This window comes from Nycticebus coucang, chromosome 9, assembly GCF_027406575.1.
Source record: "Nycticebus coucang isolate mNycCou1 chromosome 9, mNycCou1.pri, whole genome shotgun sequence".
Classification (NCBI taxonomy): domain Eukaryota; kingdom Metazoa; phylum Chordata; class Mammalia; order Primates; family Lorisidae; genus Nycticebus; species Nycticebus coucang.
Genome location: NC_069788.1, coordinates 8,726,705 through 8,743,028, shown reverse-complemented (window position 1 = coordinate 8,743,028; position 16,324 = coordinate 8,726,705). Strand labels below are relative to the sequence as shown.

Here is a 16,324-nt window from a genome sequence, read left to right as displayed (position 1 = left end):
TGAGAAAATGGACATAGTATTTTTTATGCCCCATTATAAAGGCAGAATTTAGTAGGAGCCTATTTTTTACCTGTATACTTTAGTGATTCACCCTATTTTTTGAAATGGAAACAAACACCATTGAAAGAAATTTAATACGTGGTTTATATAAAAGAAGCATAATTCCAAGGTAATCATTTTATACAAATCCACGGAACCTAAATGTTAAGGGGCATATTATTTATTCCTCTTTTCTTGGGGTAATTTTGAAGAAATATAGCATATAAAGACACTTAAATACAGAATAAAATCACATATATATTAACACTAACATATTTGAATGTATTAGACTTTCCTTTTTGCAGTTTTTGGCATTTAAATATAAAATGTAATATTTTTCAAGTATTATTAGTTTATAATGCAAACATTTATTCTAACCTTGAAATTATAAAAGTGTGCCAAATAAATTTAATTCTTTAAGTAACTGTTTTTAAAGTTCCATATAAAAAAGAAAAAAATAACAAAAGTTTCATATGTTCATGTTAATTTGCTTTGAAAGTTGCTGATCTTCATAGAAATAGAAAAAGGGATGCTGTTAATAATATTTGCTTTCTCAAAAAGTACCTTTATTTTCCCAGGGAGCAAGCTTTATTCGTTGCATCAAACCTAACTTAAAGATGACAAGCCACCACTTTGAAGGTGCTCAAATTCTGTCTCAACTTCAATGTTCAGGTATGTCCATATTTTCATAATGTGTGTCCGTGTGTGTGAGTGATCGTAGCTCAAAGATAGTGTGGCTCCAGCTTATCTCTGTCAGCCTCTCTCCTCTCTGTGCTCTAGCCGTGCTTTCATTTTAGTTCCTTAAATGTCCATCTTCCCTCCCATCTCTAGCCTGTGCACTGTGACAGGACCAGCCACACTTCAGTGTCTCCACGCAGAGCCTAGAACTAAACTGAATTCTGGAGAATTTCTCTTATAGGAATGATTTCCTTTGTGTGTTTCATGAATTAGTATTAAAATTATAACAGTTGATATGTTCACAGTAACAAAAGTAAACAGTACAGAATATGATAAGTAAAAAGAAGTCTTAGGTTCTCAGGGCTGGCCCTTTCGCTTTGTGTCTTGGACATACTTTTTATACTGGTTAAATCACCTCCCCGGTGAAGGACCCTACAACTTGGTGTGAGTTGACACACGTAGACAGTGTCACTCAGTCTGCGTGTGTCCTTCTATTAATCGGGGAAAAAATACTGATTAAAAAAGCTCTTCTCTGTTCTTTTTAATTAATATATTCTTTGATCAGGTTAGTTGTGCTATAATTTAATCAATCCATATTTATTTACGTTTGTTTCTATTAACAGTGGTCCTGAGGACATCTGAACATTATCCATGATTATCTTTGTCTATAATCTATAAGTATAAAAATTTGTAGGATAGATTTACTGAGCCAATGGGATAAGTGCAGTACTACCAAATTGCCATCTAATAATTTTACACTGGTTTACTCTTCCACTAAGAATGCACGTGTGTGTTTGTCTACACTGTTACTAGCTCCGAGTACTACTGAATTTTTTTTTTTTTTTACATTGTTAGTCAGGTAGATTGAAATTCAAAAATTCACTCATTTAAAATTTTATTGTTTCATTTTTTGTTTTTTTAATTTAAATTGTTGACAGCCAGAATTTATTTTGGGATAATGAGTGAGGTAAGGATCTACGGTTATTTTTGTTGTCCCAGTGGCTGGCTGTTTGTCATAACACCTTTTATCGAGAAATCTTATTTTCTCCATTGATTTGAGTCGTCCCAGAGATTGAAATGCTGATTGTGTTATAAACAGAAGTTCTGGCATTACTTGCAGTTACTGAGTCTTTCTCTGCCTGTTAACACTGTTCTCACTGAAACGCTCACATTGACTCAAGGCTTAAATTAAACACTTTCTAGAGTTACACTGAAACTAGATATTCATCCTATAGACTCTTCATCCTAATAGATGAGCTCCTTTGAGAGGTGAGTGAAAGGGGGTCTCTAGGGTGAAATAGGGCACTCTCTTTTCTTTCCCATTTTCTTTGTTTAAGTCCTGGCTAGAAGTTGGGAGTGTATTTGACAACTTTTTGCACACTGTCTCAGAAAGCTTGTTCTAAAATTAACCTCAGGGATGTGGGCTTTGCCTTATTATATACTGTGTTTGTGACACACAGGCTTTTAGCAGAAACAAAATAACAAGTTAAGTTTGAGCTTTCTAAAGACCAATAGTTTGCCTCTAGGAAATGGTTAGTCTTACTGGTTTTATATGAGTTTTGATTGCAGCAGTTTTAGGTGATGGATAAGTTGTCATATCATATTGAGTATAAATATTATATTTCCCTACGCAATATTTCACTACTGATAATTCCTGTAAAGTTCACCTTTCTAAACATGAATTTGTAAAATTGTTTGCTCATTCAAAAGTTACTGTGGACTTGTGTACAGTGATTGGCGGTGATCTGTGTGTGTTTATGAATCTAGGTATGGTGTCTGTTTTGGACTTGATGCAAGGCGGTTTTCCATCCCGAGCTTCCTTTCATGAGCTCTACAACATGTATAAAAAGTATTTGCCAGACAAACTTGCAAGACTGGATCCAAGGCTATTTTGTAAGGTACAGATGTACCCAGTTTGAAATTTCTTAGCTGTAAAGTTGTCTTTCCAGTTGACATTTAACTTTTTGACTTATTTCTTTTAGGCTCTTTTTAAAGCTTTGGGATTAAATGAAATTGACTACAAATTTGGCTTAACAAAAGTGTTTTTTAGACCTGGCAAGGTAAATATATTTTTATTTTAAATTTTAACATCATGAATATGGATAGTTAGGGTTAGTGAATATTTTTTAAGTACTTAAGTGATGTGTGCTATTCTTGACTTATATGGTCACTAACAGCATGAAATATTTGTGTGTGTGTGTGATTTCCTTGCTTGTGAGAAGTTATAGTGGGTAATGTTCTGAATGTATTTTTTACAGTATTATTCAGCTTTTGAAGTATTAGAATCAGAGCTCTATTTGGTTGACATTTTACTTAACTAAGGGTTAAATACTTAGTTAAGTATTGAAAGAAACTACTTTCATTTTAAACATCAGAAGCTTTTCTGAAACATTAAATCCTCAGTGATTTGAGATTTTTCCAGTACTTTTGGGTCTTCATTGTGAAAACAAGCCCCACTGAAATATTTATATAAATAAGGAAAAGGAAATTAGAGTTCATGCTGATCTCTCTGAAGCTCTAGAATAAATAATTGTTTAAACACCTTTGAATGTAACATGATTTTTTTAGGCTAACACATGGTCCTGTGTAGTTTTAGTATTCCCACGTTCTTGTACTAAGACTGAGTTACAAAATACTTCGTAACTAAGGAAATTCAATACAGAAATATCTAAATGCTATTTGTAATCTGTTAGTGGTACTGTTTTCACCATTCCTAACTTATTTAACATTGATTGAATAATTGTGTCCTCATAATTTTTAACATGATTATTGCTATTGATATAAAGCTAGCCGTACTTGCTGGATTTAGCAGAATCATTAATAAGTATCTCTAGTGTCTTGAAAGATAAATTAATTATCAGAAATAAATCTGGTTTTACACTTTTGGACAGGAGATGAAAGGAGTGTATGTAATACTGATGTATACATGTCCCTATGAGTATATATTTTTTTTTTTTTTTGCAGAGCAACCATACCATTTTCTACACAAGAAAATTTAACAGAAAAAGAATATATGAATATTCATAGTTGGCTTAGCTTTAATCATGCATTTATCATAGACTTGACACTTCAGAATGGTAGTAATTGTTTAAGAATTAATAGCCTGACACACAAAGCACCTTGGTCTTGTTTATTTCCAGAAAAATTATCTGCAGGATTTGTTGAAAGCCTAAGGCAGTGGTTCTCAACCTGTGGGTCGCGACCCACAGCAATTGTATTAAAGGGCCGTGGCATTAGGAAGGTTGAGAACCACTGACCTAAGGCAAAGATTCAAAGTTTTTTAATCTTTTTGTTACTTTTAATTTAACTTTGAACATAAGCAGGCATTATGTTGATTGATTGGTGTGTGACATTGTTATAGTGGGTAATTTGGTAAAGGGTAGAAATGATGGGAATTTGGCATAAGTAGTGCCAATAAATCCCAATTTTATTTGGGTTGTCTGTTTTTTAGTAGTGATTTCTTGTCTCTGTCCAAAATGGGGATGGGAGTTGGGAGAGACAGAATAGTTTTGATGTGGTACCTCCTACTGTACAGCTGACCTTCACTTAGCCAGAGTTAATAAGGGTATCTGGAGATGTGCGGGAGCCAATTCAGAGATATATTAGTCCTTTTCATTTTTTTCTCAATAACTTGTCAATAACTAAGTCCTGTAAGGCTTTTTTTCTGCTTTTATTATTGAATCCGCTACCTAGCAATGAGTAGCCTCCTTTATATCCAAAAATGTTTGAAGGAAGGAAGAGAAAGGAAGCCACATGTGGGCATGTGTGTTTGGGTTTGCTGTACGCGCTTTACAGACGTGTCTGCGTAATGGCATACCACCATTTTCAGAAAGTTAGATTTTGGACTTGAATTCCCTTTGGTTAGTGTCTTTAAACACATTTATCCTTTAATACTGACATTAAATCATTTTAATTTCCAGTTTGCAGAATTTGACCAGATTATGAAGTCTGACCCTGACCACTTGGCAGAGCTGGTTAAGAGAGTCAATCACTGGCTCGTCTGCAGCCGCTGGAAGAAGGTGCAGTGGTGTTCTCTCTCCGTCATCAAATGTAGGTGCTCTCCTTCCCACCCCGGGCCTTGTTGGTTCAGAAGTGAGCTGGTTCGTGGCGTGTTGTGAAGCTGTCTCAGAGGTGAAGGCTGGGCACCAAGGACCGACTCCTGTTCACACTATGTCCCTGGTCCTTAAGCGACACCTCGTACCTCGTATATGATAAGCTAGTGTTTGTTAGACTTTACAAATTTTTTGAGTGTGCAAGACTTACTTTATCTGGATGTGTTATAGGAGTGTTAATTTCATTGTGTCCTACACAAAACAGAACTCACTGATTTGATTCTCTCCCCCCCACCCTGTACTTCTGACACCATCCATTCATCTCACAGACTTAAGCCAGAACTTCTCTTTCCACCTACGAAGCATCTGCAATACACAGACCCAAAATTTCAAAATTGTAGTTGTCTCTCTTGTCTTACCCCCGAAGTCTTAACAGTCACCACGTCCTGCTGATTCCTCCTCTGAATACTGACCTTCCTTCCTTTTCCTTGGTGGTACCTCTGGGTATCTCCTTCCACCTTCTTGCATCATAATTTCACTAGCTCTCGAACTGATTTTCCTGGCTTCCCAGAGTTCTGCTCTAAACTAAAAGCCTTTTAGGTCTCTCCTTTGTAGAAGGCAAAGTCTAAGTTCTTATAATTTTTATGTCTTTAAAGGTCATGAGGTTTCCATGTATTGCTTTAGCCTCTTCCCCTACATTCCCTTCTTAGATCCTGGTCTTTAACAGGGAGCCAGTCACAATCCTGAAAGACGCAACCCCAAACACCATAATCCTGAACGCTGGAATCCCAAAAGATTGAAATTCTGAAAATAGTATACTTTTGGGAACAAAAATTAGAAAATTACTTTAATGGTACTTATTTAATTTTTTTTTCCAACAAATTCCCTTTTTATTTATTTAGCTAGAAGTTATTCTTTATTAAAATCACCAGGAATTTTCAACACAAGATTTAACATCTTAATGACCACCAAGGCCTAGGCTCTGGGACTTGCTCTGCCTCTCCTAGTCCTTAATGGGGTTTAGTTGGAGAGACGTCATGAACAGAGACCAAACCAAATGGTGGCAGTCCTCCTTTCCCAGTCACTGGACAAGCTGCTCAATTCTTGTCCAGAGTAGGAAAGAGTACTTAAGAAAAATCTAATAAAGAATTTAACATAGCATTGTAAGATCTCTCTTAACAATTTAGATTTATCAACAGCATTGGTCCAAACCCATTTGTTTCTGATCTGAATTTTTTCATTTTGCAATTTACTTTTTGTGTATTTTTAATAATCTCACTCCCTGTGCAGTTAATGAATCAACCTAATGCAAAGAAAAATCCCTCAAACCCCAAAAGTGTTATCTTATTCTAGAAAGAGGAAACAGAAGTTTTTCTGCTCCTTTTCTACTCAAGATGAACAAACATCCCCCCAAAGTTAAAATGTTACTTCTGGCCTTGGAATGTACATACAGACAGCTTTTGATGGGCTAATTCAGTTAGAAAGGGCAGCTGGAACCTTTATGCAGGCTGCCTTCTTTGCAAATTTCTTAAAATCAACTCTTGAGAATCATTCATGATTGTGTACAAAGGCTCTAAGCTCCACACAGCTTCTGCTACTTCATCTCACAAGCTAGACTCAGAGGAGGCATTTGAACTGTCAGGAGCAAAAGCAGTAGCAGTAGCCCCGCGAGGTAGGACCTCAGTAACTCGAGGCTTGTCAATGATCCCAGCAGTCCAGTTCCACTTTTCCACAATGCCAACAATCCATGCTTGGTGACCCTCTCCATACTTGGAAGATTTGATTTCAGAACAAAAGCGAGCCGCTTGTTCTCTTGGCAGACAGATTATTAATCCCCCAGAAGTTTCAGCTGAGGTTCCTTGAGGGAGCCCATACCTCCCACTGGCCTTGCTGATGGCAGCCATCTTGGCAATGATTGGCAGATTATGAATGACAAAGGACACTTCATTTCTTTGTTGTTTTGCGAGGTTCTGAGAGTGTCCTAGAATGCCAAAGCCTGTGATGTCTGTGGATGTGTGGGCATTAAATGTGTGCATTAATCCAGCAGCAATTCTGTTTAGGGTAGCCATGTTGAACATAGCTTCCTGATAGGCCAGCTCTACCCCTTCTCTGGAGACCACCATCTTTACTTTATTCCACCTTGCAGGATTATCAAGCCATTGGTGGGCATTGACGGCAACTTGGGTTCCTAAGGGTTTGGTTAACACACGCACATCCCCAACAACAGCACTGTCAGGCATTATGAATTCATTTGGCTGACACACCACTGTGGCAACACCACCAATGATAATCCAAGGATTGACCACTGTCTGTCCACCACTCACTGCAGTCCCTCCTTCTTCAGCAGCATCCCTAAAGGCCTTGATCATGAGTGGTGTTACCTTTTCCCTTTCCTCCTCACTCATATCCTGGCTGACACTGAGTAACATTAGCATATTGTCACATTCAGTAATGCCCATAGCGTAAAGGTCACTCAGCACATTGGCACAAGCTATGCGCCCCATCATGTAGGGATCTTCCACCAAGGGGTAAAAGAAGTCTGTGGTCTGCACCAGTGACAGGCCCCCATACCTCAGGGGGATGATGCACGAGTCCATCCCAATGCCCAGGGCTGGAAGTGTTGGGGTGGGGCCCGCCTCGGTTGGCAGGCCGGCATCCGGGGCCGCCTCTTCCTGGCCTCCTACCAGGCTCCGGCTCAGCAGGTGCCACAAGTCTGGCTGCGTCAGTTTGAGCAGTGTCTCCTGAGGGACCTTGCAGCCTCAGCCTTTCATGCCGGAGAAGCCTGTCAGCCGCCAGCTCGGGCTGAGGTCCAATGCCTGGGGCTCGAAAGGCCCGTAGTTCGAGAAGCCCCGGCCCAGAGACAAGCCGGCTGGCCCTGAGGAACCATCCGCCGAAGCCATCGCTTCCCCGCTGGTGCCCATAGCCGAGGCTTCGCCATCCCGCCGGTTCACGCCATGTGATGCCTCCCTGATGTTCTAATTTTTTTTTTTTTGGTGGCAGAGTTTCACTTTGTTGCTCTCTATAGAGAGCTGTGACTTCATAGCTCACAGCAGCCTCAAATTCTTGGGCTCAAATGACCATTTTGCCTCAGCCTCCTCATTAGCTGACTATGATGATGCCACCACACTCTAGCCTGGGCAACAGAACAAGACACTGTCTCCAAAAAAATTTTTTTTTCAAGGTCAGGTTATCCTAAGACATTCTGGGTAACTCCAGGTAAGTAGATTACTGCAGGATTCTCAGAGGCTTCACTCTGTGTGATCATTGCCAATCTTCAGAAGGGAGGCATCATGCATGGCTTCTCCTTAACTCATTTGACAGACAAATCCTTTTTTCAAGACACCTGTTCATATTTCATAGAACAAATGTTGTCTAGGACAGTTCAAGAAACACTAGGGTAGCATTATGAGGAAATAATGCATTTAAAATGTAAACCTGGCCATATAGATGATATGCTCTTAATTTTTACAAAGTATAAGAAATTTTGAGCTTTAAGTTAGTGATTGTTTTAAAAAAGTATAAGAATATGGGGAAAGGAGAGAGGGAGGGGAGGGGAAGGATGGGCAGAGGGAGGGTGATTGGTGGGATTACACCTACAGTGCATCTTACAAGGGTACATGTGAAACTTAGTAAATGTAGAATATAAATGTCTTAACACAATAACTAAGAAAATGCCAGGAAGGCTGTGTTAACCAGTGTGATTATGAAAATATGTCAAAATATGTCAAATGGTCTATAAAACCATGTATGGTGCCCCACGATCACATTAATGTACATAGATATGATTTAATAAAAAACAAAATAAAATAAAAATAAAATGGGAAAACGAGAAGAAAAAGAAACTAAAGAAACGTTAAACTTCCTTATTTTTATGTCTGATATATGTTCATCAGTTTATTTCTTGAGGATTGACGTTTGGAAATAAGTAATTTTTTGTATATCATATGCCCAGTTTAAACAGAATAATTTTGTTATTTTATTCTTATACATAGTGAAAAACAAAATAAAATATCGAGCTGAAGCCTGCATTAAAATGCAAAAAACTATTCGAATGTGGCTTTGCAAAAGGAGACACAAACCTCGGTAAGATGAATAGTGCCTAAAATAACCCTGCAAAAAACCTAATTTCCCGAATGTAAACTGGCAATATAGTCACAATGAAAGCAGTTTGGATACTTTGGGAGTTTTCTCATGTTCTTGACAAAATGTTATATTAACCTGTTATTTGTAATATTTATTTGAAATTAATTTATTCATTACCTTATTATTTGCCTCATTCTATAAAAGGCTTTGAAGTAGTTTACAAAAATGTAAACACTATCACAAGTTGAAATAAATGGTTGCAGGAAGCCCTTTTCTTTTTTTTTGAGACAGAGTCTCACTGTGTTGCCCTCAGTAGAGTGCTGTGGCATCACAGCTCACAGCAACCTCAAACTCCTGGGCTTAAGCGATCCTCTTGCCTCAGCCTCCCAAGTAGCTGGGACTACAGGCGCCTGCCACAATACCCAGCCATTTTTTTGTTGCAGTTGTCATTGTCTAGCTGGCCCGGGCCAGGTTTGAACCTGCCAGCCTTGGTACATGTGACCAGCGCTGCAACCACTGTACTATGGGTACCGAGCCGAGAGAAGCACTTTTATTTTGTTTATTTTAATTTTATTTGAGTTTCTCGATGATGTCAATTGACCATATTTTTCAAGATCATGCATAGGAATTGTCTCACTGTAAATTTAGTCTTTATTTCTTACTTGAATTGTTCATTTTAGACTTTTTAAAAAAAGTTGGAGGTTTGAATATCTGTTGATTCATCATACCTTTTCAAAGAGATTAGATACGTCTTCTAAATTCTTCTGTAATTTGAATTCTCAAAGTCTATAGACTAAATATAGAAGGCTGTAATCCTGTTAGCAGGTGTCAGTGTCTCTGTTACCCACATTTAATTATTTTAACCCTCAACAAGAGATCTGAAAAAGAGAATTCTAAATAATATTGAAAACAGAAGTGAAATTTTCTGCTCAGTGATATGTGATTAGTATTTTATAAATGAACAATCTACCTAAAGCATTAAGGTGAAATTAAACTCTGATGAAATATGATCTGTACAGCATTGATGGCCTGGTGAAGGTGGGCACCCTGAAAAAGAGACTTGACAAGTTTAATGAAGTTGTAAGTGCGTTGAAAGACGGAAAACCAGAGATGAATAAGCAGATCAAGAATCTTGAAATTTCTATCGATACTTTGATGGCCAAAATTAAGGTATGTAATTTTAACTCAAACAACTTTGGCTTTTTATTATAATTTAATATCTTTTGTTATTGGTATCGAAATTGTATAGAAAATGTTCTTATTTTTCAAAGTACAAAATGTTAATGAGTGTCAAGTTTCCATGATGGCAAGTGGACATTCATCATATTATCAACTCTTCCCTATGGTTGAATAATTCATGGCAAAATGTTAAAGAAGACAATTTTTATGCAATTTTATTTGTTGGTAGGAAAAATAGGTCTCTTGTCAGAAGAACAACTGAAGTGCTGTAGTTTGTTGGTGAGCTTTTGCATATATCATAACAGGATTAATGCAAATAATTTTTATTTGTTTCATGCTTTTCTGCTTTCGGAAACTAATTTTTAAATTACAAAAGTAATGCAATATTGAACATTTAGAGAGAATTGACAAAACTCTTGCTACCCCCCATGCTGATATTCAACTAGAATATTCTTGCATGTTTCCCTTGCAATCTTATGTGCGTACATTTTACATAGTTCTTATCATAATATGCATTTCAGTTTATATCTCTGCCGTTGTGCTGCAGGCCTTCCTTGTTAACACATTATCTGCATAGAGACTATAACATAATTTAACTGTTATGCAAGTAGCAATTAATTTCCTCTCCAATTTTGTAGGAAAAAATGGGTCCTCTTTTTTGATTTTTATTCATTTGATTACTAATCGTGTTGAAATTGTTTTCTGTATGCTCATTTGTTAACCTTATTTCAACTGTCCGTCCTTATCTTTCCCTCAATTACATGTTAGTCTTAATGCTTTTCTCACAACAGGGCAGTTACGCAGAATGTAATAAATCCTTAAAGTGGGTTTTTCATCTTTTCTCTGCAGATATTTTATTAGAAAGTAGTAAATCTTGGACATAGAAAGGAGAAAAAAGACCAGTGAAGGAATAAAAAAGCTCTGGATAGACTTGGCTGATGTTACAGACTTGTCAGGGGCCACCCTTGTTCATGTGGTATTATCATCAAGGAAAATTAACTCAGCCCCAGTGTTTGAAGGCTAACTTAGGAAAATCATCCAACAATTCGAGGTGTATTTAGTAATTTCCTAAATATTCGTTAAGTACTCTTTGAACATTATTATTAAAGACGAGTAACCTTTGGCTAAATTCGCAAATTTTACTTAAAAAATAATTTTTTAAACTATAATATATTACTTTGTTCATAGTACACCTTTAGATATCGATTACTTGAACAATAGAAAATAGAGTCAAATATTTGTGCACAGAGATGACTTTCTAAAAAGATTTTTCATTAGTGCTTTTGTAAAAGGGCTTATTGCTTACAGCTTTACCGGTTTGTGCTGTATACATGCATGTTGGAGTAGTTCTTTAAAAACTGTGGTAAAAACCTTAAGATGTATCATCATAGCCGTTTTTAGGTGTTCAGTGAGTATCGTTAAGTATGTTCACATTATTGTGCAACGCGAGAGAGGACTTTCTAAGCGCCCGTCCCTTGCTTTGCTTTTTAAGTCCACTATGATGACCAGGGAGCAGATACAGAGAGAATACGACGCGCTGGTCAGAAGCTCTGAGGATCTGCTCAGTGCGTTACAGAAAAAGAAGCAGCAGGAAGAGGAAGCAGAAAGGCTGAGACGCATCCAGGAGGAAATGGAGAGAGAAAGGAAGAGGCGGGAAGCAGACGAGCAGCGCCGGCGGCTGGAGGAGGAGGAGAGGCGGATGTAAGGCCCCCCGCCCCGACCAGGCGCCGGCGGAGAGGCGGACTCGGGTTTCTGTGCTCGTTGATGACTATTCTTAAAACCGTAGTCTTATTTTAATGAATTAATCTTGGAATAAGTGCGAAAGTTGAGAAAATCAGCTTGTTTTAGACGAATGACAACCTAACATGATTTTTAACAGTAATGTGAATTTTGCAGTTTTGGCCAGGGCTGGGTTTGAACCCACCACCTCTGGCCTATGGGGCCGACGCCCTACTCCTCTGAGCCACAGGCACCACCCAGTAATGTGAATTTTGGTTAGACTCTTATACCTGAGGATTTCTTTTTTTAAAGCTATGCCCTGCACGTTAATTTATAAGCTAGATAAAAGGCACTTCTGCTTTTCTGCAGTTTTAAAACTGATAGCCTTTTGGAAGATTGCCGCGGTAGGCTAGAGAGGAGTGCGCGTCGACTTGGAGAGGGAGCAGAGGGCAGCCTGGGGTTAGGGCCTTACAGCCAGGCTCTGCAACCAGGCTCATCTAGAGATGTTAAGAGTTGTAGAATGTAATTGTGTTTGTTTTATGTAAGGAGAATTACTGTCAGTAGAGCTAGATTTTGTCTTATTCAGAATAAATTGACGTATGTGATTAGGAGGTTAGTTTGAGCCCCCAGTCTATTGTCCATTAATAGCTACATTGCGTTCTGAAGGATTCCGTGTTTTCTATTATTTGTTGTTAGGAAACTTGAGATGGAAGCAAAGAGGAAACAAGAAGAAGAAGAGAGAAAGAAAAGGGAAGATGATGAAAAGCGCATTCAGGTATATACTTAACTGGAATGAGTTTCTGTCGAAGTCGGATCTATAGCGTTACAAAAGAAGTGAAAATGAGATGTTTATTTGCTAGATAAGCTGTCGCTGGATTATGCCACAGGCAAAAGGCAGTTTCTGAAGTGGTTATGGGAAGGGACTTTGGAGGTAGGACGGTGGGTTCAAACCCAGGCTGTGTTATGGACAGAAGTTGTGACGTTTCACACGTCCTAATGAGTAACTGTGGGTCACAGTTTACTCTGTAGAGTAGGGCAAATAATAGTCTTACAAGCATTCAATGAATTAACACATGTTAAAGTATTTACAATAATGCTTAGTTCAGTAAATACTAATATTGTTATTGTATTTAGGGGAAAGTCAAATGAACATTCACTTTTAAAATACTATGTTTTAAAACATTGTCATATAACTTTGTAGATACTAGTATTTGATAAATAGGGAACCAGTTAACCTCTCCACACCCAGTTTTCATCAAGTCTCATGTCTGAGAATGGGTGGTCAAGCATTTGGTTGTCCCTTTGTCATGGCTTTCTCAACACACTGTCCTCAGACTCGGCACTTTCAATTCCTGTTACCGTCCGTCTTGTTGTTGGTGTTAATGTGATACCTGGGATGCTCATTGTTGGGGACGCTATGGTTACCCTCATAAAATGGTCAATCTGTGCTGCTTCTGCCTCCCCATAGATTTGGGAATGAGGAAAAATGGGGATATGTTTGGAGCATTAATCACAATACAGGAGAAAATACAGACAGAAGATATTTCTGGCTAAACAATATCTATTCCTTAGTGAAGAATGTGTACAGAACAATTATGCTTTCTGTGTTTTAAGTAATCACAAGAGTCATCCTGTGCAATAGTGAAGGCCTCTTGGTGAAATGCCCTTCTGTCCTTGTAGGCTGAAGTGGAGGCCCAGCTGGCCAGACAGCGGGAGGAGGAGTCCCAGCAGCAGGCGGTTCTGGAGCAGGAGCGGAGGGACCGCGAGCTGGCTCTGAGGATCGCCCAGAGTGAGGCTGAGCTCATCAGTGACGAGGCCCAAGCTGACCCGGCGCTCCGCAGGTACTGGGCTCCTGGGGGTAGCACCCTCTACTTTGCTTTATTCACCTCTCAGCTTCTCATTCCATCTGGAAGGAAATAGGAGAAAATCATATTCCACAGGTCTTGACATATATTTCAAATAAAATCATTTGAAGATTATTTGTATATGCTTTTAAACTTAAGTGAATAAAACAGTTGATTTTCCACAAAATTGTTAAAATGTTGAAAAATAAAACTGTAGTCCGGGCATGGTGGCTCATGCCTGTTATCCCAGAACTTTGGGAGCTAAGGTGGGAAGATTGCTTGAGGCCAGGAGTTAAGACTAGGCTAAGCAAGAGTGAGACCCTGTCTCTATAAAACTGAAAAATAGAAAAAAAACAGCCTGGTGTGGTAGTGGGTGCCTGACTCAGCTACTAGGGAGGCTGCGGCAGGAGGATTGCTTTGAACCCAGGAATTTAAGGTTTCAGTGAGTTGTGAAGATACTACTGTACGCTAGGCCAGGTGACAGCAGAACCCTATCTCAAAAAGAAAAAAAAAAAAACTATAAAATTTTATTAATGTTCCTGTTAAGAAAACATTTTGATTTTGACTTTGAAATTGTCTGAGAGTATTGTATATTAGGTAGACACCTAATTTCCTTTCCTTTTCTTTCCTTTTTTTTTTTTTTTTTTTTTGCAGTTTTTGGCCAGGGCCGGGTTTGAACCCACCACCTCTGGTATATGGGGCCAGCGCCATTGAGCCATAGGTGCTGCCCTAGACACCTGATTTCTACATACCTGTCACCAAACACAAGCACAGTGACTAGACTGAATGCAGTTGGTTATGTTTGAGACTGAGATTTTCTTCCTGATGCAAAAAATATTCTGAACATTTCATATAACCTCACGAACTTGAAATGAGGAGAAATTTACCCTGCTATGTCTCAGAACAAGCAGATTTCCCTTTCCAAAAAGGAAGATAAAATACATTGAAATATATTGGCTTCTCAGGACTCCAGATTCTCCTGAATATTATAATGGACTGTGGAAGAAGATGGAGGTTCTTATTAAAAGTTGCAGAAGAGTTTAATAAAACAGATTATTTTTTTAAACACTTAGAATGTGTAAACATTAGTTGCTTTAATTATTTACTTCTAAAAACAAAACAAAACTAGTCTCTGCCACTCAGAACTTCAGAGCTCTGTGTATGACAAAATGTAATTAAAGGACAACCACTAGAAGGAGCTATGTCCTTGGGAAAGCTGCAGTTGCAAGTTAGTGGTCAGATTTTATTTAACTAAAAACAAAGACAGGAGAAAAGGATATGTTAAGCTGCCTTCACTCTTTCTCTGGAAAGTAACTGCCCTGGGGAGGGCTAGAATCTAATTGTGTTTCAGAGTATTAGTGTTTTATGTATGAATAAGGTTATACAGACAAAAGACACATGTATTATAATAACTATTAATCTGTTGGGTTTGAGTCCAAAATTTGGCTCTTTATTAACATTTTACTGTATTTAAAATTTTTTATCCTCACTATGGCTTCTGTACGTGCAGACTTAATCCCTTTCACTGGTGTTATGTCAGAATGGCTGGGAGCCTTTGTGTGTACCTGAACTGAGCTCTCCCAGCTGCTGGCCCTGCTGTCTGTGGGTTGACAGAGCTGGCTTTGTCATGGCTGAAGTTCCTTTATAAGGGACTTGTTAGTGGAGTTGCCAAGCTTTGTGTGCATGCATTTGAAATTCTCTGCTGTATCTAGTGCATAAGACATTGGCTCAAGTGTAGACTCCTTCCTGTTTTCAGAAGGCTGCCCTTCTTCCAGGGTGAGTAGTCTCCAAGGAAGAGTAGACTATTTCGTACTGTTAATATAAATGACCAATTACCTGTGATTTAAGTAAAGCAGAATTAGTGAGGTAACGGGACCACTGTTAAGTAATGAGAAGTTGGTCATGCCATTACGACTTGGAAGGCAGAGGATTAGTTTTCTTTCTCCTGTGGGACAGGCCTGTGCCTGGTGTCCCCTCCTCTGGGGTGCCCTTCAAATCCTTTCTGTCTCTTCCAGGAAGCTGTCCCTGACCCTCAGGTCCCCAGGAGCGCACCTTCTTCTGACCTTGCTGGTCACTTCACGCTCTGCACTACAGGCATTAGCACTTTATCATGGGTGATAGACTGTACTGACACTCCAAGTTGGGCAGTTGAATGTTCTCTGTGGGCTGTAACTAAATGTTTTTAAGTGTTTATTTTGCCTTTGTTAGTACTGAATTTTGTTCTATAACAAATTCATGTGTGAGAACTCGCTAAGTAAACCCATTCTTTTTTTTTTTTTTTTTTAGTATAAGTAGAAAATTGCCTTTATTATTTTTTCATTAAATCATAAACACGTAGATCATGTATACATTAATGCTTTTATGGGGTACAATGTGCTGATTTCATATAGAATTAGGAACGCTTACATCACACTGGTTAATATATACATTATCTTGTTTACTTAATTATTGTATTAAGACATCTATTCTCTATATTAATGGATCTGGTTAATATATTGCATGAAATGTTGTTCTTGGCTTCTGTGATGTGTTAAAAAATGTATGAGGATTGATTCTGCCACAATTTACATTTTAAGTTATCTTTTCAGCTTGGAGTCCCACCCAGTGACATCTACGTGAGAACTATTTTCTACACATGTGATATGTTTTAAAATATGATCTCAATTACACATGTGATCTTTGATGCAAAGCGAAGGTTTCAAATTATCTAAAGTACTGTCCAGATTCTAT

The 16,324-nt window shown here is 38.3% G+C and overlaps 1 protein-coding gene and 1 pseudogene across 5 annotated transcripts in view; one reads left to right on the top strand and one right to left on the bottom strand.

Moving 5' to 3' along the window:
* Positions 1-16,324, top strand: part of MYO6 (myosin VI) — a 156,932-nt gene that overhangs the window by 123,060 nt on the left and 17,548 nt on the right. For 3 of the 5 annotated variants that reach the window (XM_053601870.1, XM_053601869.1, XM_053601868.1), the window contains exons 20-28: positions 618-711; positions 2,485-2,615; positions 2,700-2,777; positions 4,638-4,767; positions 8,762-8,852; positions 9,872-10,022; positions 11,524-11,732; positions 12,447-12,525; positions 13,431-13,591. In XM_053601870.1, coding sequence (XP_053457845.1) covers positions 618-711; positions 2,485-2,615; positions 2,700-2,777; positions 4,638-4,767; positions 8,762-8,852; positions 9,872-10,022; positions 11,524-11,732; positions 12,447-12,525; positions 13,431-13,591 — 1,124 coding nt within the window. Of the gene's footprint in view, positions 1-617; positions 712-2,484; positions 2,616-2,699; positions 2,778-4,637; positions 4,768-8,761; positions 8,853-9,871; positions 10,023-11,523; positions 11,733-12,446; positions 12,526-13,430; positions 13,592-16,182; positions 16,210-16,324 lie in introns of all 5 variants that reach the window. The other 2 variants (XM_053601867.1, XM_053601865.1) reach the window with 1 other exon arrangement.
* On the bottom strand, positions 6,268-7,696 carry LOC128593652 (selenide, water dikinase 2-like; annotated as a pseudogene).